At 56.4% G+C, this 22,613-nt stretch overlaps 10 protein-coding genes and 1 non-coding gene across 11 annotated transcripts; 5 read left to right on the top strand and 6 right to left on the bottom strand.

Annotated features, from left to right (window-relative positions):
* Positions 1-4,229: 4,229 nt before the first annotated feature.
* Positions 4,230-4,301, bottom strand: VDAG_20238. The gene has a single exon. It is a non-coding gene; the product is annotated as a tRNA-Gly (tRNA).
* Positions 4,302-4,862: 561 nt separating this feature from the next.
* On the top strand, positions 4,863-5,499 carry VDAG_08932 (uncharacterized protein; the record flags this gene model as incomplete). Its single annotated transcript, XM_009656735.1, has 2 exons — positions 4,863-5,165; positions 5,281-5,499. The coding sequence occupies 2 exons, from the start codon at positions 4,863-4,865 to the stop codon at positions 5,497-5,499; spliced, it is 522 nt and encodes a 173-aa protein (XP_009655030.1).
* Positions 5,500-5,955: 456 nt separating this feature from the next.
* VDAG_08931 (C-4 methylsterol oxidase) lies at positions 5,956-7,181 on the bottom strand (the record flags this gene model as incomplete). The annotated part of the gene is made up of 3 exons (XM_009656734.1): positions 7,028-7,181; positions 6,837-6,948; positions 5,956-6,753 (listed from the first exon to the last, which is right to left on the bottom strand). The coding sequence occupies exons 1-3, from the start codon at positions 7,036-7,038 to the stop codon at positions 5,956-5,958; spliced, it is 921 nt and encodes a 306-aa protein (XP_009655029.1). The 5' UTR covers positions 7,039-7,181.
* Positions 7,182-8,716: 1,535 nt separating this feature from the next.
* On the top strand, positions 8,717-10,937 carry VDAG_08930 (nuclear control of ATPase protein; the record flags this gene model as incomplete). Its single annotated transcript, XM_009656733.1, has 2 exons — positions 8,717-8,733; positions 8,936-10,937. 2 exons carry the CDS (start codon positions 8,717-8,719, stop codon positions 10,935-10,937), a joined length of 2,019 nt encoding a protein of 672 aa, XP_009655028.1.
* Positions 10,938-11,576: 639 nt separating this feature from the next.
* On the bottom strand, positions 11,577-13,038 carry VDAG_08929 (L-threonine 3-dehydrogenase; the record flags this gene model as incomplete). Its single annotated transcript, XM_009656732.1, has 4 exons — positions 12,876-13,038; positions 12,707-12,810; positions 11,869-12,630; positions 11,577-11,734 (listed from the first exon to the last, which is right to left on the bottom strand). Exons 1-4 carry the CDS (start codon positions 12,887-12,889, stop codon positions 11,577-11,579), a joined length of 1,038 nt encoding a protein of 345 aa, XP_009655027.1. The 5' UTR covers positions 12,890-13,038.
* A 3,000-nt stretch (positions 13,039-16,038) lies between these two features.
* Positions 16,039-17,095, bottom strand: VDAG_08928 (40S ribosomal protein S10-A). Its single transcript, XM_009656731.1, has 3 exons — positions 17,007-17,095; positions 16,410-16,828; positions 16,039-16,314 (listed from the first exon to the last, which is right to left on the bottom strand). Exons 1-3 carry the CDS (start codon positions 17,043-17,045, stop codon positions 16,269-16,271), a joined length of 504 nt encoding a protein of 167 aa, XP_009655026.1. The 5' UTR covers positions 17,046-17,095; the 3' UTR covers positions 16,039-16,268.
* A 544-nt stretch (positions 17,096-17,639) lies between these two features.
* On the top strand, positions 17,640-18,506 carry VDAG_08927 (uncharacterized protein; the record flags this gene model as incomplete). Its single annotated transcript, XM_009656730.1, has 1 exon — positions 17,640-18,506. The coding sequence occupies one exon, from the start codon at positions 17,640-17,642 to the stop codon at positions 18,504-18,506; it is 867 nt and encodes a 288-aa protein (XP_009655025.1).
* Positions 18,507-18,689: 183 nt separating this feature from the next.
* VDAG_08926 (cytochrome c oxidase polypeptide VIb) lies at positions 18,690-19,408 on the bottom strand. The gene is made up of 5 exons (XM_009656729.1): positions 19,312-19,408; positions 19,180-19,232; positions 19,007-19,119; positions 18,888-18,951; positions 18,690-18,832 (listed from the first exon to the last, which is right to left on the bottom strand). Exons 1-5 carry the CDS (start codon positions 19,347-19,349, stop codon positions 18,798-18,800), a joined length of 303 nt encoding a protein of 100 aa, XP_009655024.1. The 5' UTR covers positions 19,350-19,408; the 3' UTR covers positions 18,690-18,797.
* A 266-nt stretch (positions 19,409-19,674) lies between these two features.
* On the top strand, positions 19,675-20,341 carry VDAG_08925 (uncharacterized protein; the record flags this gene model as incomplete). The annotated part of the gene is made up of 4 exons (XM_009656728.1): positions 19,675-19,751; positions 19,815-19,900; positions 19,944-20,006; positions 20,063-20,341. 4 exons carry the CDS (start codon positions 19,675-19,677, stop codon positions 20,191-20,193), a joined length of 357 nt encoding a protein of 118 aa, XP_009655023.1. The 3' UTR covers positions 20,194-20,341.
* Positions 20,342-20,454: 113 nt separating this feature from the next.
* Positions 20,455-20,969, bottom strand: VDAG_08924 (peptidyl-prolyl cis-trans isomerase E; the record flags this gene model as incomplete). The annotated part of the gene is made up of 2 exons (XM_009656727.1): positions 20,455-20,595; positions 20,649-20,969. 2 exons carry the CDS (start codon positions 20,967-20,969, stop codon positions 20,455-20,457), a joined length of 462 nt encoding a protein of 153 aa, XP_009655022.1.
* Positions 20,970-21,562: 593 nt separating this feature from the next.
* On the top strand, positions 21,563-22,353 carry VDAG_08923 (transport protein SEC31; the record flags this gene model as incomplete). The annotated part of the gene is made up of 3 exons (XM_009656726.1): positions 21,563-21,771; positions 21,833-22,259; positions 22,327-22,353. 3 exons carry the CDS (start codon positions 21,563-21,565, stop codon positions 22,351-22,353), a joined length of 663 nt encoding a protein of 220 aa, XP_009655021.1.
* Positions 22,354-22,613: the final 260 nt, after the last annotated feature.

The raw sequence follows: 22,613 nt of genomic DNA, 5'->3' as shown, positions 1-22,613 counted from the left end.
ATGGTCGGCGCGCGCGTTCCAGAGACGAATGAAGATGAAGCGCTCTGAGTCAGCAAGCACGAAGGAGAGAGAGGAGGAGAGAAAGCGACGATTGATGACTGTGACGGATGGGGTCGGAGGGTTGATGACTACAGCAGGTCGCGGGGTGTTGATTATAAAGACAAAAAAGAACGCGATGGCGATGGGGACCCGTCAAAGGGCGCCCCGCCCGACGACTGTCCCTTCTGGCGCAGGACAGAGCTAGTGCGTTGCGGGTTTTTGATGAGGCGTGCCACCCGACCAATGGGCGTGCCTGGTGACTGATACCGATCCGGCAGTTCCTCGGTTCCGGTTTTAGGTAACGGCAATGACGCTGCGCTGCTGCTGCTGCTCTTGCTCTGGTGCTCTGGCTCTGGTGCTCTGGCTCTGGTGCTCTGTGTCGCATTGAGAAAAAGCCCAGGAATGTGAAGGGTGGCTGGTCTGCGCATGAGATGGCGTCTTCGTCTTTGTCAGACGCCCAGGCCATCGTATTGGCTACCTACGAGCGGGTCGTGTCATGTCAAGTACTGATTGCTCCCTGGCTACTGGTAGGTACCGAGGCAGGTAGGTGCCCTTGGTGCCTAGATGAAATGAACCGAGCTTCCTCCTCTGCGTTTGCCATAGAACCATCGAATCGACGGACAACCGCCATGCGTCGGACGTCCCAAGCAGCAAGAAAACCCACGCTTCCTGGACCACCTATGTTGAAGTATCTGCTTGTCAAGATCCGTCAGTCGTTCCTCCGGTGGCTTCGAGTTGGGGGTTAATGCGCTCCATTTGTCAGCAACAGGCTCAAGGTAGAGCCAATGAGATGCGTCAATCATTGGATCTTGTCCGCTAAATAGCCTGAGCCAAGACTGAGCTGCGCTGAGCAGAATTCTGTGGCTTGATTTATACAAATGAGGTCACTCACCGTAAAGGTTGGTAGGTAGATGGGATATCCTAACGGGAACGTATTCGGGACGGCGTCTGATCATACATCGGTATGCCGGGGTATCTCTAAGCCAGCCAAAGATGCGGTAAGCTTTGCAGCTTACTATACCTTACCCATCACAAAGCCGGCGTTGAGACTGCAATCCAACATCACCCAGCGTCCTCTCGCGGGGCTAACTATGATATGCACGTCACAACAACTGCAAGAGCCTCGAATCATCATGAGCGTTCAATAAATTGGTAAAGAAGTTAAGCCACGCCGTATCTTTATCAAACCCGAGTTCCAAACCACCCATCCACCAGTATCTCAATCCCCCAAGCAACGTCCCTTCGTGCCTGTCTCGAAAGCTGGCCATCAGATCACCACCGTCGAGTATTTCATCTGCCACCGTCGCACCGTCCTATGCCTGAAGCCTTTGGCCATCGCCGATTGACATAACACAGCTCCTCATAAAGCGTGCGTCTCACAACAACACATCCCTTGTCGCTCTCATCTGAAACAAAATGATAGGGCTGTACGATTAACCTTCAGTCTGAGCGCTGGAGCCTTTCCATTTCGTTGAAGGTCATTTGACTGGCGGTCATTGGCAAAGCTAATAGTCGAAGGTAAGAACCTGGAGGATAGGAGATGTTGTTTGGAGGATCAGAATCGAAAAGTCAAAGAGGAGCGATGTTTCAATGTCAGGAGAAAAATGTGATGGTTTAAAAGAAAAAGAGAGAGAGAGAGGGAGAGAGAGACGAAGACACGAGAGACGGCAGATGGGAGACAACATATCGACATGAGGGGCTATGTTGAACACAACTCACCTATCAAGAAAGTGCGAAGGCCACTTGCCTGCTCTTGACAGGACTATTTTGAACGAAAATCACGGGAAGTACTTGTCCATACACAGAGCTTGAGGGTCGCTGAGGGTCGACGCATTGCTAAAATAGATAGCTAGATGTACCACAGCCGCCCAGCGCTCCTGACTGTTATGAATATGCTCTGCACTTGCTAGACCCATACGTCAAGCTTAGCAGATGTAAATAATGAGCCAGTTGCTTTCTGCATGCTCAGCCAAAACAAGAATGACGAAGATCGGCTTTTTTACTAGAATCAAGTGCCCTGTGCTACTTTCAACGAGAATGCTGCCCAGAAAACCCACGCGCCCGTCTTTTCGTGAGTGACTGCCGAATATGACCTCAGAGGACTTCCGTGCATCATTTTGGATCTTGAAACGGAAGTTCTGTCCATTGGAGCTCTCCATGCCAAGTGTTCATCATCGGTCATCATAGAAAAGAACAGAAGTTACCAGTTGATATCCCGCGTAGCACTGAAGAGAAGCAGAGAGGAAGGAGGGACATGAGGTGAAAGCTCTTTACCTTTGAAGACCAGTAGCTACACGCGGACCCACTCTTCAGATGGTCGTTGCCTAGATGGCGCAAACTGATCTCCGCCCCCATCCATTAATGGACACACGCCAGTACAAGTAGATGGCTTGATGGCCTCAAGTCTTACATGGTACTTTACTGTACAATGATGCAGCCATCAAGTATCTCTGTTCCATTTCTGACCTGGCCTTTCCATTTGTGCTCCCGGTGTGTCAGCTTCTCATTGTTGCCATACTGAGCCTGGTTATATCGGATACCTCCTACCCCACCATCACAGCGGTGTGCCCTGCCGTTGTCAGGCACAGGGTTCGCGGCGCATGACAGGCCAAAAATCGGTTGTGGTCTTGCCTAACGCAGGGGCGTGCACCTGTCACGAGGTAAGTGTCATCAAGGTACATGTACATCGACAGGAAGCGACCAGAGGACCCATTACGATGGCGCCTGCTGACTCAATTGCCCACGAACGACAGGTGCATCGCCCTTGAAAGCACTACATAGTACAGTAGCTGGTCAACATCGATCACAAGAATCAAGAGCGCCTGTCCGCGCACACACGCCCTACACCAGCAGCGTCAGTATTCCAAAACCTTTGCCAAAGAAAGCACTGCTCCACCTCAAAGGGTGACAAAGTGGTAGGGGCGCACATTTGTCAGCCTCCACAGGGGGACAAATGGTCCTCCAGTCAGCATGGTGGACCCCGCTATGTTAGCCTCCCAACCAGTCAGCAGCTCCGACAACCCCCTCGACGACGAGCCACCTGCAGCCAACGCTGAACTTTGATACTCCGAGAGTCCGACTCCGAGTCCACCGTTAGGCCCATTTATCCACTCGAAATACTTGAGCGCATCTCATGGCAAGTCGTAAATAGATGGCGTCAAGTTCTTTGAGACCCCCATGAGACCCCATGGGCGGGTCATGCTGCACTACTACTTGAACTGGGATCGGAGTTTCATTGCCTAGCCTTATATTGAAAGTAAGGTAGGCAGATACACTGCGAGATCCCCGCCTTGGAGCCAGGACACCAAGATCGACTGCTACAGAGCCAGCAACTCAGAATACTTGAGACTTTCATGAGCACCGCGTCCCTTCTCATGCCGAATAGAATGTGCCGACAGGGTACATGTAGATGTTCCTTTCAAAGCCCACTGATACATGTACAAGGCCTGGGGCACCTGCCGCCTCCAACTATCCCGCATGGGTGCCACACTCCCTACGAGCTGACCAACAACTCCGCCAAAGTGCCCGGAGGGTTTTTGAGCGGCCGACCAATTGCACGAGGGAAGATAGGTTACATGTAGCCCGTGGACATGGATGCAACCAGCTCAAACGTCAAGTGTCATCATGGCTAGGCTCTGGGGAGCCAAAATACAGGACATGGATGGTTTGCCTCGCGGCGTGTTGCAGAACTCGTTATCAAAGCTGATGCCAGCCCTATGAGGAACGTGAACGTGTTATGTATCATGTGCCGGCCTTTCACGAGACAAGCTCAGCCAGCTGAGTTCGTTACTCAATGTTCAGCTACTGGGTGGTTCCATACGACCTGTCACTCTGAAGATCCGAGCATGCTACGTGGTCAAACTTCCAGGTGTTGATAGCGAATAGTTTCGTCTGGCGTCAGACGCTGCGTGACGAAACCTCCGCAATCTGACGACGTCGGCATCTACTACAGTCCTATTGTTAAAAGAAATAAAAAAAAAATAGGGGAAGAACATGTTGTGCAGGAAGACATGGTGACCTCGCTGGATTACTTCTACCCGTCAACGGAGACCCGAGGTCTGGGGCATATCGCTCAGCGTCCAGCAAGCTGGCACTAACAATTCCTCATGATAACAACAACGAAACCACTGACGATAACACACCCCGCCGACAAAATCGGTCAGCTTGAGTCCTCCAGCTAGAAAAAGACATGCGACAACCCGGAATTGAACCGAAATCTATTGCTTGGAAGGCAATAATGCTAACCATTACACCATTGACGCAGTCGGATATTGGCGCCCATGCGTCAGAGGATCCATCACGACGGGGCATGCGTGAACTTTGCTTCGGAACTCACTGCACTGTGGAGTCTGAACCTTTTTGTTATGCAGGTCTCATGATGCAAGTCAAGCGAGCGTTTGAGTTTATGTAGCTAGCTGCGAGGATCGAAGCGAGATGGCATCGCGCAGAGATGGAACACGGCGGCGCGATTGGAGGTGGTCGTCGAAGGTTATCGCCGAATGAAGTTTGGTTGGCAGGGAAGAACAACAGCATTGTTGGGGTCGCAACGGAAGACGTATGACCATGCCGAGATCGTGGTTTGACTACAATATCTCAGCGAAATGCCATTCATCTTCTATTCCATCCAGGACGCCCTTGATTTCGTAAACACAAGCAGCCGTGACCAGACAACACGATAATGAAAACCCACGTTCCCATGTGAGGACAGCGGGAGCCCGTGCACGCCATCCCCGCCGACCCAATCACCAAGTATTCCACCAGACCACACAACCACCTCATCTCATCTCATCGCAACCTCTCCTTCATGAAACCCACAGCCCGCCATGCTCCTCCCGCGCGCCACAAGACCTCACCCCAGCCTCGTGCCACGCAACGCCATCCGCGCATTCACAACACCACCAGCAGCCATGGCGGCCCAACCGCCGACCTTCTCCCAGGGCGCCGACCCGTCGGCCCTCACGCCCCTCCTCGCGCCCCTCCTCGCGCCGGGCCGCTGGTCCCTCACCAACGAGGGCGGGGGCCTCGAGCGCCCCTTTCGATTCACGACGTTCGCCAAGACGTGGGACTTTATGACGGCCGTGAGCCTGCAGTGCAAGTTCAAGAATCACCACCCCGAGTGGTCCAACGTGATTCCTGCCCGCGCCAGACGGGCCGCTCGTTCTTGCGAGCTGGCATGCGATGGGGGGGGGGGGAAAGGGGGGGAGCCTCTGCTGGACAGATGAAAGCAGCTGACAGCCTCAGGTGTACAACACGACCTTTATTCGCTGGACGACGCACGAGCCAAAGGGCCTCTCGGCCAAGGATGTCACGCTCGCGACGCTCTGCGACGAGTTGGCCAGGGACTTTGGCGAGGTTGTCGAGGACGCCTCGGCCGCGAAGGAGACGCAGAGCTGTGCTCTGGGCGGGCTGGCTGACGCGGCCGTCGCGGCGGGGGGCGACTGCTGTGTGCCGAAGAAATAATTCGACATGCTCTACGATCATGGTGCACATCTAGATAGACCTCGGGCGCCGCCGGGAGAGGCATCTTCAGGTCCCACGAACGAAAGAGGGTGTTTGGACGTTGTATTAATAGTGTAATTAATCACCTTATGTAAATGATGGGCAGCCCCCTACTTTATGTACAACACGGAAAGAACCTGGCGAAAAGGAAAAGACTCGCCCACTGCCCCTTGTCCCTTTTCGCAACCCCTCAAACCGTGCCCCGACCTCTGGGAAAACATGAAAAACGCCGTCCCGATGAGTTTTCTAAACAAGTACGCATGGCAAGATGCTGTCATCACTGCCTTGCGGCGTTCATTTGGGAAAAGGAATGGCTCATCTGAACCCCCCTCCCAATTTCCCTTGGATCCAAGCCATTTTATCTGTCGCCTGTGGCTGCTCGAGTGAAGAGCAAAAGGGCAGAAAAAATGGAGCAGTTTACTGCTGCTTCGCGGCCTTCATGGCCTTGACCTTCCTCTCGCGGCGGCGCTTCATGGCCTCGGGGCTGGCCTCGGTGTCGAGGCAGAAGTCCCACCAGCGGAAGCTCGAGGCGTAGTTGCCGATGAACTTCTCGTGGTGCATGTCGTGGTGATCGGCGCCGGCCCAGAAGGGGAGGAAGTGACGCAGGGACCAGGGGAAGTCGTAGCCGCTGTGGGCGTCGATGGCCTGGAACAGGCGCAGGATGATCCAGACGTACATGGTCAGGAGGTGGAGGTCGCCGGTGATGAAGACCCAGATGATGGGGGAGCCGACAATGCCCATGCCGAGGATCATGACCTCAATCGGGGAGGCGTACTCAGCGGCGAGACCGAAGGGGGCCGAGTAGTAGTGGTGGACCTTGTGGATGGCCTTGTAGAGGGGACCGTAGTGCAGGGCGCGGTGCATCCAGTAGTGCCACGAGTCCTCCATGACGAAGAAGACGGCGATCTGCATGGCCATCTTCCAGGCGGGCGGGAAGGGGACGCCAAACTCCATACCGCAGTAGGTAGCGAGAGGGTGGAACAGCCAGATCTGGGGAAGCTCGACGGTGAAGTGCGACAGGAGGACGACGTAGGTGCACTGCCACTGCTCCTTGAGGGTGGGCATCTTCTCCTCCTGAATCTTGTACTTGTGGAAGTAAGGAATGAAGTCGAGGAGGATCCAGGGGATGCAACGGCCAAAGTAGACGGCCTCGTGCATGACGAAGCTCATGATGCCGGTGGCGAGAATGTCGTTCTGCATCCAGATGTACCAGGCCTGGATACTGTGTTAGTCTGCGATCCTCGTTCGACATCGCGGGCGCGTCGCGCGCAGCCGACGGCGTGGGAGGGGCAACATACGGCCCAGAGGCGCTCGGCGGTGTTGAGCTGGACATTGTACTTGGAGACCTCATCGTAGACACCAAAGTAATCGGTGGTCTGGTTCAGACCAGCCATGACGACGGTCGAATTGCTGTTGTGAGAGAGGGCGCGTTAGCAAGGAGTGGCGACTTGGCGAAGAAAAGGGGGCGCGATCGAGGGGCTCGACGTACGCGAAATCCATCTTGGTTGATGCCCTCTCTTGACTCGGCAAGAGATTGTGTAAGGAAGGGAAAGGGCAAAAAATTCCGCGGTGATGAGGTGCTAAAGGAAAGAATGCGCCTCCAGTCCTCAATGGCTACGAAGTGGGATGTCGAGTCGAGTCGAAGATGGGCGATGGCAAGACGAGGAAAAAGTCTATGATAAAGGAGCGACCGGTATGAACGATAAAGGGTCTCGGGCTTGTTGAGGTTTTATCAATTTCGCTTGCTGCAGATAGGTATCGCCCCCTTTGCCCATTCATCTTGGGCCCCCCCCTGTTGGCCTGTTGGCCTGTTGGGTCGATGGGGCAGTAAATTGGGCCAATGACGAGACGACCTGATCATGAGCCCACGGTCAAGATGGACCTTCCGTCTTCCGAGCCGCTGGAATCCGATGCGGTCTCTGCCCATCAGTGGGACTCTGTGGCTGAAGCGCGGTCTTGGGTGCTGTGTGACAGGCCCGAAGGGAAGTCAAAAGGACCCAAAACACATGCCAAATGAGAGCCATCTGGGACCTGATTGTTTTGCATGTGGCGGATCTGGTGTGGCTGACCACCCACCCCAATTCGTATTCGTTTTTGACAAGCGCATGCACACAACACGCACACACGCACACACGCACACACGCACACACACACACGCAAGACGGGAAGTCCATGCCCGGGACCACACCACCCACCATGCCAGCGCAAGATTGCCGAATGGGAAGGATCAGCCCACCTGCCACTGCTGCCACTGGCTGTCCCCCCTCTGGCCTTCTGGGGATCCAGAAGACCCCGGTACCTCTTTGGGATGTCGTGTCATTGCCTCGCCACTACTTGTTGATGCCGACTGACCCTTTCATCGACATGGCGTGGTGCAGCTTTTGTTTGATGTCCTGAATGGAGACTGTCAGCGGGATGGCTAGTTGCCGATGCTACGATTTTGCTCCTTCTTTGGTCAAAGGCCTGTCCGCCGATTTGATTTCCCTCGCCTGACATTGGGCACCTAGGGATAGGTAGGCAGGCAAGGGATTGGACAGACCCCGTTCGGTGTCTGTTGCTCTGTCGGCACAGGGCTGAATCAGGCGATTTGACGGTGAGCACCGAACGCCGGCCAATGGTAGGCAAATACCGCCTGGGAGGTGGACTGCATATATTCACAAGGGTTTCTCATTCCTCCACGCACACATACACGCTGATTGAATTATACACCTTCAGACAAGATTTAAATGACCTGAGGCTAATTGCAACTGGAACGATGCTGCAGGGCCCGAAGGACATACAGTAGTTACAAGTACGTACCTAGTGCCTGATAGGGCGACGTTAGTCAGCACCCGCTTGCGGTCACCACCACAACGACCGTCACACCAATGACGATGGAGGCTCATGACGTTGCCCCGTCGTAACCCACCAGGGCCAGAACTGATAGCTCAGCTCGCTTTCTGTTTCGTCCACTGCACCTGCTGAAGCTCACATTCTCCATGTTTGCAAACCTCCATCATCCCAACCCTTTGCCAACAGTTCAGCCTCGTGGAGGCATCGTCCCACGTGACAGCCATCATTCCGCCAAACCTCCGGCTCGGCACGCAATAGTCCAACGTCATTCATGCCTGGGCGTAGTATGCTTCACTAATCAGACTCTTTGACACACCTCCAGGCTGCTCGGCTCCTGGTCGCCATCATGTCAATCTTTGCTGAGTCAGTCCCACCCTTCACACACTCGCTCACCACTTCTTTCCTCACCTGCATCAAATATTCTGGGACCATGTTGATTGACATGGTTTGTAAACAGCCGCGTGCGACGTCTTGACGCCGATTTGGACCGCATCTCCTTGGGGTTTGATCGGCCACAACGCCCAAGACGTTCATCAACGTCCATATATCAAGACCGAGCCTCCAGCGCGCATGACCATGACCGTGATGATCACGATGAATCAGAGCGAAGCAGTCTGTCAGAAGTCCTCGAAGCCTCAGAGGACGGCTCCGTCTTTGCCCATGCCGCCATAGACGCCCTGTCAAGACCTCGAGCGGTCAACCTCCTTGAGGTTGTCAAGGCTCTCTCATCCACATCCTCCTCACACCCCCAGCTATCTTCATCAAGAATCAGGTTTCTTCTTGAGCAGTCCGGAATCGCCGACCCGGAAATCCAGTCGGAAGCCTTTGAGCAGTATGACGAGTCCGAGAGGAGGCACATGTCCAATATTGAATGGCTCATCATCAGCAAAGCAACCGTGCAGACCTGCGGCCTCATCCAGGCGACGCTTTTGGATCAGATCATCCCACTGAACAACGAAATCTGGTACTGGGAAGAGGTCCTCAACTCGTACGTCTACAGCAGCATCTACACCGTCCAGACGTCACCTATTCGCCTATGGGCACTCTATCAGGAGAACAAGCACCGCATGAAGCCGCTTAGTTCTTCGCCCACTGAGATGGCCAACTCGACCTGGGAGGGCATCAAGGGCCCTTGGGTTCAGTTCTACGACATCGTTCGCACCACTGTTCGCGATCGGTCCATGGTCGGTCTGCAAGGAAAGGTCCTGTCGCCCATTTCGCAGGCGCGCCGCGAGGCACGCAAGAAAATCGCAACTCTCAAGAAATTGAGAGAAATGACTTCGACTGGTCTCGGCATACTCGTCGACGAAGCCTTGGCGTTTGGCATCGACCAGGACGATGCCAATAGTGACGTCGAAATCAACAGCCATCTTGATTGGAAGGGCGTCGTCTGCCGCAGCGTGGCGTTGATGGAACAGGTTCTCCAAGACGTTCTCAAGCTTCGCTACAGCCTCGTGGACTACGAAAATGGAGTCTTCACCGGTGTGCAGGATGATCCCGAACTGTTCCAGACGGTCGACCACGACAACGCCTCTGACCAGGCGGCTGTCGTCACCCGCCGCCTATTCCAGCTTCTCGAGACCACTCTGCCTGTTCACAACGACCAGCTGGGGCGCCTTGTCACAGAACATGGCCGCCCTTCTGTCCTCGTTCGCTGCTGGCTCCCCGCAACTGTCGCTGCGCTCTCGTCCACCACTATTCTCCGCATCCTAGTCAACAGGCAAGCCGAGCTCATCGCATGGGCTCAGGACGCTGCTGTGACGGTCCGCGACTTCTGGGCCAACTGGATCATCGAGCCCACTCGCAAGGTCGTCCGCACCATCCGCCATGATGAGACGAGCGAGATCGCAATCATGAGCCGCGACAGTCTCAAGGCCGACCGTGAAAGTCTCGAGCGTATGGTAGTCGACTTTGCTACAGACAACCCCCACTTTGCCAGCGCCAGTGGTGCCGCCTCGGGCTCAACCTCGGCCCTCACCGAAACCGACATTGCCGCCATCCGTGCCAAGGTTAACGAGGGCGACGTGACCCCCGTACTTCGCGCCTACGAGCAGGATCTACGCAGTCCCCTCAAGGGCGCCGTGCGCGGCGACCTCATCCGCTCCCTCCTTATCCAAGTGCAAAAGACAAAGGTTGACCTCGAGGTGGCCATCTCCGGCATTGACGCCCTTCTCAAGTCCCAGGAACTCGTCTTTGGTTTTGTCGGTCTGACACCGGGCATTCTCGTTTCTATCGGCGCACTCCAGTACCTTCGCGGCGTCCTCGGTGGACGGAAGGGCGCGCGCCACAGCAAGAAGGCGGGCAAGAGCGTGCGTGTATTGAGGAACATTGACCGCATCTTCTCGGAGGCTACGCCGACGGCGGACAACGTCCTCACGTACCGCGACCACGGTTTGCTGCTGTGCGAAGTGCACGTGCTGCGGACCCTGATGCACAAAATTCTGCCTCGGGATGTGGAGAAGGAGTTCCTTGAGGACCTGGAGGATCTCTCGAATCTGCGAGGGTTCCAGATCCAGGTGCGCGCCTTGGACAGGATCAAGTGGGCGTATGCCAAGTGGCTGTCGTAGCTGACGATAAAGTCGGGCCGTCAGCGTGAGCATGTGCACGTCTGAGACGCAGCCGATGGGAGCTGGAGGATGATAATGAGTGAAAAGGTACCCCGTTGGAGACATCGTCGAGAAGCCATGAGTCCATGACGACACTGGACCGAAGAGGGAGGCCATTTGCGCAGTTGCAGCAACCACTCTGTATATTCCAATAAAAAACTTGATCATCCATCCCATCATCACTCTACAACAGCCGACGCCAGTCGTCCAAGCACACGCCCACGCCCGCCAATGCACCGAATGGCCTCCGCCTCAAGTCAACAACATCCAGGTCGACATCAACACCCACAACACCACGCCCCCGGTATACCCAAGCCAACCCAACCCAACCTCTAAACTCCACAGCCACCGACTCCAAGACTTGTACACCGAGCCAAGAAGCCCTCTCGCGACGCAAGAACCCAACGCCGTCCGACCGCTTTTTCTTTTGGTGCCCCATTTTCCGCTGACTCCTCCATGTTCACCTTGCCCCAATTTGCTCTCCTCCGCCACACAATCACACACACACACACAAGTACAACAGCCCGACCACTACGGAGGAGAGAGAAGAGAAGAGAAAAGAAGAACAGAGAAGCGGAGGAAGAGTGTGAGGGGAACGCTTTACACGCCGGTGGCGTCGTCAAAGACAATGGCGGCCTTGATGGCGCTCTTGTTGCGGATGCTCTCGAGGGCCTCGCCGAACTGCTCGAGGCGGAACGTCTTGTTGACGATGCCGGCGGTGCGGACCTTGCCGCTGTCGAGGTAGTCGATGGTGGCGGCTGGGAGCGGTCAGTGATGTGTTGCATTGGATGTGATCAGGGAGAGGAGTGTCGAGAGTAAGAAGAGGGCATCGAGGAAGAAGAGGGCATCGAGAGGAAGAGGACGCAAAGAGAGGCAAAAGATAAGAACGTACGGAACATGTAGGTCTCGGAGAAGGAGCCGAGAATGGTAATCTCGTCGCCGAAAATCTTGGACGGCGGCCAGGAGACGCGGGCGGCCTCGGCGTAGACGCCGTAGACGACGAGCTTGCCGCCGCGGCGGACGTAGTGGATGGCGTCCTCGAGGATCTTGGTGGAGCCGGTGGCCTCGACGACGACGTCGAAGCCGTAGGGGTTGTCCTTCTTGAGCTGGGCGAACTGGACGTCGGGCTCGGAGCGCGAGAGCTCAATGTAGTGGTCGGCGGCGTCGAGGCTCTTGGCGAGGTCCATCTTGAGGCCCTGGGGCGCGGCAATGGTGACGCTGCAGCCGCCGTTGTGGCGGAGCAGCTGGGCGAGCATGAGGCCCGTGGGGCCGGCGCCGAACATGAGCACGCTCGAGCCCAGGCGCGGGCGGATCTTGTCGAGGCCGTGGCAGGCGCACGACGCCGGCTCGAGCAGCGTCGCGTCGACGTCGGTGAGGTTGCTGAACTTGAACACCTTGCCCGCCGGGTACGCGCAGTACTCGGCGAAGCCGCCGTTCATGGTGACGCCGTGGGCCTCGAACTTTTCGCAGAGGAGCAGCTCGCCGCGGCGGCAGTAGAAGCACTCGTTGCAGAGCTCGCTGTTGTCGGCCGCGACGCGGTCGCCAATCTGGAAGCCCTTGACCTCGGGGCCGACGGCGGCCACGACGCCGACCGTCTCGTGGCCGGGAATCAGCGGGAACTTGGCGATGAACTCGCCCTCGTGGATGTGCAGGTCTTTCGATGAGTGTCAGTCATGTTGCCTTTGATCTTTCCATCTCTTTGGGCCATGGCAGAAAGGGGAGGAACGCACCAGTGCCGCAGACACCGCAGGCGCGGACCTTGATGAGGATGTCATTGGGGCGGAGCTCGGGGAGGGGGACCTCGACGATGGACCAGTCTTCGGGCTTCTCGTAGCTGGTCAACAGCGTCAGTATGAAGATTGCGGCCGGGGAAAGGGTTGTTAGGTGCAGACAGCGTACCGGAGAGCCTTCATCTGCTTGGGAAGGTTTGCCATGTTGACGAAGGTGTGTAGTAAGGAGGTAGTCAAGGATGGAAGAAGAAATACGTGAGCCTGAGTAGGTAGAACGGAATGTATAAGTGAGCAGAGACGTCTCTATCTTCAGTTCACTGCAAGATAAGAAACACGAGGGGCCAGAGATAGGTATCAATTAAACCTTCAGAGAGAGAGAGACGAAAAAGCCCAGTAACTCTAATTGTCAAGCTTCCCCGCGGGACATGCTGAAGACTTTATACCAGAAAAGCGACAGCTGGTTCGGCTTGGGAGGGGCCCGGCCTCTTGGGGGGAGGGACAGCAGCAAGGAAAACAGGCATGCAGCAACCAGCACAGGGAGCCAGAAAAGCAGGCCACTGCTCAACGTCAGAGGTCCGCTCAGAAGCGCGGGGTGGACGATGCCATTCCCATTTCGCTCTAGCACCCCCGCGTAGCACGACCGGAGGCCTGGGCCCCCTCCTTGGGGCCCACGATGATGATGATGAGGATGCGATGGGATGGCATGGATTGTACTTTGGGGCGGCAGGTCGCAGGGGGGGATGGAGGGGCACAGGCAGGGGGGCATACACACACACACACACAACACACACACACACACACGTCGATGGGGCTGCCGGGACGCCGCCAGGGCAGATCTCTACGTTGCAGACCGACCTTTCAGCTGGTCTGACGCGTGGGGAGGAAGCAGGCAGATAAATGGTGAGAGGGAGGTCCGGTAGCTCAATGCATTGGCACGGTCCGTGGAAAAGTTGCCCCTCACTCACCCCACCTCGTGGTGCCTTGGGAAAGGCAGTTCAGGCTCGCCTGGCGCAGGTCGCATGTACGGGATTGGAGTATGACCGCCTCCCTGTCAGCGGGCGTTGCGTTGATCGACGAGCTCTGACTCTTGGAAGGGGGAGAACGGAAGAGAGACGAGGGGGCGCGGGCCGCGGGGTGGCCAACAAAACGTGAAGCTCGTTGAGAGGTAGGTAGCAACACAGATGATGATGATGATCGTCTGGCCATGTAGTGATGTTCTCGTGGTGCTGATGGAGAGGAACGAGGAGCAACAGGATAGGACGCAAAGGAGAATCTCAACGTGCGATGGCCAGGCGGCGACGCTACACGCTATGAGTCTGCGCCTGCAGCACCTCTGAAACCGTGACGCGCTGATAAAGACTTCTGAGCCCGACTTTGACTGTTGGGCCTCAATAGTGTGACTTATGTCGTCGAGAGTCAAGAAAGTCTCTCCTCGCTCGATAAGTCACCCCACCACATGCCATCACATCACGAACAATGGGTCTGAAACCCAGGGATTCAGAATGAGATTCAGAATGAAGTACCCGATGCCTTGCCACGCGATTTCATGAGGGAAATGACACAATAATTGAATGACAAAGACAGTCTCGAGGGCTTGTCCGACTTGGTTGTGTCGCCTGTGAAAGCACTTCTTGATGTAAGGACTATAACTTGTTACACTTGGGTGCTTTAGAGAAGACAGAATGCAGAGCGACTACAATAAAAGCATCAAATAGCAACCAACACCTACCAAGTTCACGAACTTGCCAGTTTAATGCCTCCCTGATTTGGTCCCTCTCAGAAACACATCATACAGAGTGTTAGGGAAATCCGTGGCGTTCGTCGAGTAAAATGTCGAAAGACCATGCCGGATAGGGGAGTGTGGACAGGCGAAGGCCCATCAATTCAGCTAACTTTGTTGGCGGTTGAGCTCAAATTTGAAACGACTTCACCTGCTCGACGCCCCATCGACGAGCCAACCTCGAACTGACCGTTCAAAGCGGTTCCATTGCAAGACTATGCATGTTCAGGTGATGGCCAGGTCGCGAAACTGCATTTGGCTGCCATGGAGCAACGGAGCAACGAATTAATAATACCGATGGACGAGGGGCCCGGATCCACCACCCTCGGAATCTAGGCGTCGTTGGTGCCGCTTCAGCACCACCGACGAGTCTTATCTCGGGCTACTCTATGGTGGGACGCGGGAGGCGGCCTAGTGGTGAACTGTGCTAGAATCGAGATCCAGAGTCACAAACGACATGCCCACTGCTCACATTATGCGTCGTTCGCGGCCGTCAAATCTCCACAGTATAGCTTCCCTCATGCACCACATCCCGTCGGACATGCCGCCCCACCGTCGGATGGTGGGCAGTGTAACCTACCTACACGAAGAAGCATGCATGTGTTGAGGCCTGGATGTCTGGCGTCGGTCGGTTGAGCTGACGCGAGGCAGGGTAGGGACCATTGGCCCAATGCAACTCCTCGGGTCCAGATGAAGATGTCGAGGGGGACTTCGAGGGGGACTTGAACGTGGGGTGCTGAGACATACGCTGGCAGCAGGCCGTGAAAGATGTGCCCTGCATCTCGGTCCCGATTGTCCAGGTGTGTTGGGAACTTGGGATGGCTTCTTGCATGTGTCTTGTCCGGCCCCTCGTCGCCTGAGCTTAGGTGCCAGATGCGAGGGCCAGTGAAACCAAAGAGGATGCTCGTCTCGTCGGGCACCTAGTCTGGGCCTCCCCGCATTCCTGATCGTATTGACGACACCTTCGCACCACCAGCCTGCGAAGGAAAGCTGTGCCATGTCGTCGCCTGCCACCTCACGGAGCAGTGCATCGCCCTTCGGCTCTGCACCCCATGGGCACCTTGTCGCAGCGTTGGCGGGGAGCTCCTCAGCTTTCCATGCTACGCGGACCACCGACCTGTAGACCTGTAGCGCCCCTGTCCATCGTGCACCTCACCTCGCATCCGTTGAACGACCAACTACCTGCTTGGCAGTGTCACCGCTTTTTGGGCATATGCACGGCCGACTCCTGATATGCTAGTACGCCGCGTTGGAATCTTGGTGTGGAGGGGGTGGGCGTTGACTACAGTCCATGACAGGCCGTCCGCAGGTGAGGGTCAATTGACACTGGTGGGAGAGCTGAGTGAGTTGTGGTCGTGGTCATGGTTAGCAGCGCAGGCCGTCGAGTGAAAGAAATGGCCCTCGTGTCTCAGGGCTGCCGTCGTCCCACTTGCAGCTTACTTGTGAGCACTCTTTTGCCATTCAATTGACATCATCTGCATTTCGCTGAATATCATATACATCGCATCCGCATCTCGTCACAATGCACACCTCACACGAATCACAGACGAAGATCGGCAAACAGCACAGCATCTGCGTACGAGAACGTGTCCGTTAATGCAACCGCAATGTCCGAGGATCTATCCTCCAAACTCCCTACGATGTTTCCCCCGTAGTCTGTATGACGTGAACCCGACGCGCGATCATTCCGGCCCTCCACTTTTCAGAATACATGTCGGTGCCCTATTTTTTTCGCCATGTGCGTCTCGCGAGTGAAAGTCGTTAGGAAAGGACCCTCTCCGTTTACGAGGGGGGAGCGGCACCACGGCCACGGCCGTAGCCACCACGGCTGCAAAAGTGTTAGCGGGTCTGTCTCTCTCTCTCTCTCTGTCGTCGCTTTTCTTTTTTTTCGCGTCGAAAAGGGGGGGGTTTGGCGGAGCTTACAACTGCGGCTCGAAGCCGGCAGGCGCACCACCCTCCTTGCCCTCACCACCAGCCTCCCGGCGGCGGTAGCCACCCTCACGGTCACCCCGGTCACCACCACGGCCACGGCCGCCGAACGGCTTGCGCTCGCGCTCGCCCTCGCCGAGCATGCCGCGGGGGGGAGCGTGGGACCGCTGCTGCTTGATGTGGGTGGCGGGAACAATCTCAGCGGGCAGGTGGAGCCATTCGCGCAGATAGTCGAGACCCTCGGGGGTGAGGGTGTAGTAGTAGTATTGCCAGCTGAACTGCGTCTTGACGTAGCCGCGCGAGTTGAGCGACTGGAGAGCCTTGATGACGAAAAGGTTCTTCGTGTCAATGTCGGGGTGCTTGGGGAGGTTGAAGTCCTTCGCGGCGACGAGGACACCCTCTCGGAAGAGGTACTATTGCGACGAAGAAAAAAACACGGGTTAGTCTACGGCCTTTTGTGCGAAGCGTTTGGTCTTCCCGCCATCGTCGTCAATCGCTCACCCCCCCGAAACTTTCTCGAACATGGCGAATCGAGTCGGCAGCGAGGGGGAGGACTGATGTCGGGTGCGGTGCTCTGGTGGTTCTGCTAACCTCGTGGATCTTCTTGCGGTCAGCCTTGGGCATCAACATCGTGGCGGTTGTTGATCGTCTCGACGTTGGGGAGAGGGTGAATCGTGAAAGGCGAGGTCGCGGAGGCTTGCGAGATCCAAGTCGTCGAAATGGATAACTTTTGTGTGGGCGGAAACGGAAACCCTGGGCTAGGTAGCGAAGTGGGGAACCCGTCAGAACAATCAGGTGCGCAGGCTCTGGCTTCGTGGCTTGGCCACAACCGAAGTTGAGGCGACGGATTGTGGCGCACCGGTCATGTGATCTGTCACATGATAAGATAAGCATGAACTGTTCGATGGGCGCCTAGAGACTACAATGTCAACGCCATGCATTTGCCCCCAAGTCTGCCTGCAATCCAACACGATACCTTCTGTCGACGACAAGATTCAGACGCCGCGGTGCCGAGGAAGCGAAATCGACGTCCTTCTCAATTTTAAACCTCTTTGAGTTGTGCCTGTGAACGTTCAACCAGCTCTACCCGTCACCAGAATTACTTGACATCGCGATTCGGCATCAACTGTCGCCACGACTTCGGCTACATTCAAGAGGATTCTATCGGCACATCAATCGGTCAATTCTTCTCAGCACCAGGCATCGACTGGAACATCGACTGAAATGGCTCCCCGGAACATCAACGTGTTCGTCAGCACGTTTCCTGGTCTAGGCCTACCCTCGACACTTGTTTTACCTGTCCCCGTCACCACCACCTTCTCCGATGTGCGGGAACAGATCGATGCACGACTGCCCGAGTCGGGCAGCAGGCTGATCCTCACGACCATCTCCAACAAGGAATTGCCCGCGACTTCGGCCCGCCCACTGTCAGATCTCCTGTCGTCAGTCGAAGATGATTTCATCTCCCTGCGCCTGTCCGTTCCCCTCTGCGGCGGCAAGGGTGGTTTCGGCTCCCAGCTTCGCGCCGCCGGTGGGCGCATGTCCTCCAAGAAGAAGCGCAACCAGGGCGATGCGAACAACTCAAGCCGCAACCTCGACGGCCGTCGGCTACGGACCGTGACGGAAGCCAAGGCACTCGCCGAGTACCTGGCGATCAAGCCTGAGATGGAGAAGAAGGAGAAGGAGAAGAGGCGCGAAAGGTGGCAGCAAATTGTGGAATCGTCCGAGCGACGGGAGGAAGAGATCAAGAATGGCGGTAAGGGCCGTCTGGACGGTGCATGGGTTGAGGCCAAGGAAGAGGCGAATGAGAGGACACGGGACGCCGTTCTTGCTGCCATGAAGGCCGGCAAGTACACAGATAATCTGGCGGGGACATCCTTTGGCTCCAAGTCGTCTGCTCAAGCCGACGAATCCATGTCAGACGCGGGGGAAGAAGACTCAGGTGAAGAGTCCTCCAAGGAGTCCACGCCTCCGACGGAGCCGACAACAACATCCAAAGGCAAGGAGAAGGAGAAGCCCCGGGCCTTTTTTGGGTTCGACGAAGACGACGACTTCATGAGCTCCGACGACGAGGAAGAATCCAAGAAGTGAGATGTCCCAATCGACATCTTGGCCTGATGAGTAAACGGCGCAGCGGGATTGGTTAGCGATTTTGAGAATGGGCTGCTCGGAGTTTCCGGGCGTAATGAGCTTGAAGATAATACCTAGTCAGCGGACATGCATTTCACTTCACACAGAAGAAGATTGAGTGGTTCTCTTCTGCAAACTTCACTGCGCAATTCAACTCCTGGTGCTCTATTGATATCTCGCCCTCAGGGTAAGTAGTACAAGCGCCCCATCCTCCAACATCTAGCCCGTGCAAAGCCTCGAATTTCCAATGTCTTACGCGTCGAGCTTGACGGGGAACGAGCCAGCCTCTGAACGCGAATTGAGTTAGCAAGTGTGTACTGTTGTGAGTGAGAGTCATCGTACCGCGCTGCTCGTCCCAGCGAGTGTACCAGCCGGAGGGGCACAGAGATCGGTAGGCGAGCCAGAACTAGGCGCTGTTAATATCCTTGTCCCACTGATCCCGTCGCAGTCGTCCCTCGTACCTGGCGGCAGGGAGCGAAGTGCTCGCCCTTGGCGTTGATGCACTTGTGGTAGTCGACGTAGTTTTGCCAGCAGTGCTTGGTCTGGTTCATGTTCGGGAAGCGGGCGTCGGTGCCTATAAATCGCAAGTCGGTGTCAGCAACATCATCACAACTTGCCAAGTGCTCCACGGGACTTTCGATTGTCTCGCAGTCGTGAACGGCGTCGGGACGGGGAACTTCGTACCAGCTGTAATGAGCATCACGTTAGCCTCGGATGATCAGGCCATTGCTTAGGAGAGGGATTTCCGGACGTACCAGTCACGAACTTGAAGGGCTTGGTAACGAGCTCCTGATCGTCAGACATTTTTGCGGTTTGCTGAGGGCAATTGACTAGGTGTTGGGTTGTTTGGGCGAGGTGAAGGCGTGCAGCGGCGGAGGGATTGCTCTTGGTTACGGGCGCATCGAAGATTGTCGTTGGACGAGAATCAGGTGGTGACGGTAGGAACCGGCTGGTGCCTCAGGCAAAGTTTGGCGGGTCGGCGCCTTCGTCCGGCCAGACGCTCCACTCCCAAGTTCAGGACTGAAGCCACCACTCAGCGAAGAGCCGAATCCCCGACACCCAACTTCAATCCAGTTCCCATCACCAAACCTCCACCACAAAGTCGCTCCTTGTCACCTCAAACGTCAAGATGCGTCCTACTCTCGCTCTCCGGGCTTTCCGCCCGACCCTCCGCATGAGGTCGCCCGTCCCTGTGAGTTCTTCCTCGTTCGCCGCGCGCGCTCTCGACGTGGTTTGAGTTCAATCAGCTGACAATGACGTGACACGCAGGGCGAGGACCAAGCCGGTATGTCGAAATTTTTGCGATGCCATTGACACCGACGGCAGCTTTTGGCTGGTTGATCGGAACAAGAGGCGTCTGTGGGACGTGTTTTCGGCATGCTAACGTGCTCTGGACAGGCCACACCGTCTCGCAGAGGCTCCGCAAGCTCAGGAGGATCCCTCCCGAGTTGATCCCCCTCGGTAAGGACTGATCCCTCGGATACCGGGGCATGAGAGCTACTAACAAGGCTGCGCAGGTGTCGTCGTCGGCTTCGCCGTTTTCGCTGCCGGCTACTCCAGCATCCGCCACTTCATGGTTGATGGCACCATCCGCCTTAAGCGCCAGGGCCCCAAGCACAGCGACAGCCATGGCGAGGAGTCCCACTAAATCAGGATATCGGAGGTCTGGGTGGGAAACGAGGAATGGACTTGGTGTCCGTGTGCTACTACAGTGACGACACAATGTATATGTCGAGCGAGCAGCCAAGACAAAACCAGACTGGGTCGAAAACATTGCATTTTTATTTGTCCTCTTGCAGGACTCTCGCACCACGCATGACGTGCAGAGAGTGCTCCTCGTACCTGTAGAACGCCATCGCTATGCAAAGAATACTCCCGTAACCGACTGCAACCATCCACCTGTCTGCTTTTACTCGGGCCTCGGTCCCGCCACATCGAGACCCTCGAGTCCCTGCATAGGGTCTGGTCCTCGTGCTTCCGACTGTATCGCGACCTGTTCCGATGCCATTCTGTCCTCCTCTCCGACTGCATTTTCAGCGAGCCACCCTTCCTATACCAATGTTAGCGCTGCGTGCAAAGAGCGTCGAGTGGGATGCGCCGTACCTGTTCCCAGACGGCCTTCTTACTGCCCAACCCCTCCTCAGCGCTCTTGGGAACCTTGGCCGCAGAGACGCTGATGATGCGACCAAAAAATTCAGACTGATCCATGTTGTCGATGGCCTCCTTTGCGTCGTCAACGTCTTCGTACTCGACGTATGCGAAACCGCGGTGAGACTCTGTTGCGTTGGGCTTGTCATTTTTCGGCAGTGAGACGTCTGCGATTTCGCCAAAGGGGATGAACGCATCCTGGATGTTGGCGGCCGTGACCATGGCGGCCAGACCACCAACATGAACGGTTGACTTCCAGCGCGCAGCGTCGGTCATGATGGTGTGAGCTATGTTGGGCGTGTTGGTCTGGGTCGAAACTTGTACCTGAGTGCTTCACCGACGACGACAGCAACGAACAGCATGAGTTTGAGTCTCAATGGCGCCTGAGCTCTGCGCTGCGCTCTGGCGGGACGCTCCGTTGCGCCGGGTGACTAAGAAGACCATCCGATACACGTGATCTTGGCCAGAAAGCTTGGACGCTACAGTACAGCAGCAGCTCAGTGCTCTCAACGGCAAAGCATTCGGCCTTGCTTGGTGGGGGGGCTTGGGGGGCTAGAAGCCTAGGCGGCGTGCACGTCCCCAACCCGGCTAGGGGGCTCGAAGGGGGGCCAAAGTCAGGGAGCTCGTCCCTGCACTGCTTGATGCTGTGGGCTGCAATCTGGCATCATACCTGACCACGGTCACAGTTGCACAAGGGCCTCCAACTTTTCCAGCCTGCTATATCGGTGCGGTGCTTTCCTTAGGACATTATATCCACCCTTTCACCACCGTCAATGCCAACACTCGATCGAGCGTGACTCTCACCGACCTCCCTATTCCCCGCCACGTCATCTTGCACGCCCGTCTCTGAGGGCTGAGCACCTCCCACCATGGTTCGCCTCCGAGAGATTCCCAGGACCGCGGCCTTCGCTTGGTCGCCTGGTTCGGAGAAGCCTCTTGTCGTCAGCGGTACCCGTGCCGGCGCAGTTTCCGATGACTTCTCCGATGAGACCAAGCTTGAGCTTTGGGACCTCAACCTAGACGACCAAGACCAGGGACTCGAGCTTCAACCTGTTGCCAGTATCAGTACCGACTCGAGGTGAGCTTCATCTGCTCCGCCGTGCCAACACTGGCCTCGTTGCTGACATTGATGTCTACAGGTTTTACGACATTGCCTGGGGCCCAGCCGACGAGGACCATCCCCGTGGCATCATTGCTGGAGCTCTCGAGAATGGATCCCTCGATTTGTGGGATGCCGAGAAGCTCATCGCCGGCGCCGAGGATGCCTTCATCTCGAGGACCACGAAGCACACCGGCGCCATCAAATCTCTGCAGTTCAACCCCCTGCGACCTCAAATTCTCGCGACTGCAGGCGCAAAGGGCGAGCTCTTCGTCTACGACGTCAATGACATCGAAAACCCCTTCCGCCTTGGCACCGCTGCGGCTCGGTCCGACGACCTCGAGTGCGTCGCATGGAACAGGAAGGTCTCGCACATTCTCGCTACCGGTGGATCTGGTGGCTTTGTCACCGTCTGGGACCTGAAGACCAAGAAGGCCAGCTTGACATTGAACAACAACCGCAAGGCTGTCAGCGCCATCGCATGGGACCCCAACAATTCGACGAAGCTCCTGACGGCGACTCCTGACGACTCAGCCCCCCTTATCCTTCTGTGGGATCTGAGGAACTCCAACGCGCCCGAGAGGTCGCTGCAGGGTCACGACCAAGGCGTGCTGTCGCTGTCGTGGTGCCAGCAAGACGGTGACCTGTTGATCTCCAGCGGCAAGGACAACAGGACTCTGATCTGGAACCCTCAGACCGGGGAGCGCTACGGCGAGTTCCCCGAGGTTACCAACTGGACGTTCCTCACCCGCTTCAACCCCCACAACCCCAACCTGTCGGCCACGGCAGGATTCGACGGCAGATCGCCATTCAGACGCTGC

This window comes from Verticillium dahliae, genomic scaffold, assembly GCF_000150675.1.
Source record: "Verticillium dahliae VdLs.17 supercont1.24 genomic scaffold, whole genome shotgun sequence".
NCBI classification, from domain to species: Eukaryota; Fungi; Ascomycota; class Sordariomycetes; order Glomerellales; family Plectosphaerellaceae; genus Verticillium; species Verticillium dahliae.
The sequence above is the reverse complement of the archived record's forward strand: the minus strand, read 5'-3'. Positions and strand labels throughout refer to the sequence as shown.

Bases quoted from the DNA above. Each gene is read 5' to 3' on its own strand.
- VDAG_08928 (XM_009656731.1), bottom strand. From the start codon at position 17,045: ATGTTGATGCCCAAGGCTGACCGCAAGAAGATCCACGAG. The intron at 16,829-17,006 runs GTTAGCAGAACC...TCGTCGCAATAG, and splicing joins ACCGCAAGAAGATCCACGAG to TACCTCTTCCGAGAGGGTGT. The intron at 16,315-16,409 runs GTAAGCTCCGCC...ACACTTTTGCAG, and splicing joins GCCGGCTTCGAGCCGCAGTT to CCGTGGTGGCTACGGCCGTG.
- VDAG_08926 (XM_009656729.1), bottom strand. From the start codon at position 19,349: ATGTCTGACGATCAGGAGCTCGTTACCAAGCCCTTCAA. The intron at 18,952-19,006 runs GTACGAGGGACG...AACAGCGCCTAG, and splicing joins ACTTCGCTCCCTGCCGCCAG to TTCTGGCTCGCCTACCGATC. The intron at 18,833-18,887 runs GTACGATGACTC...ATTCGCGTTCAG, and splicing joins TCGCTGGGACGAGCAGCGCG to AGGCTGGCTCGTTCCCCGTC.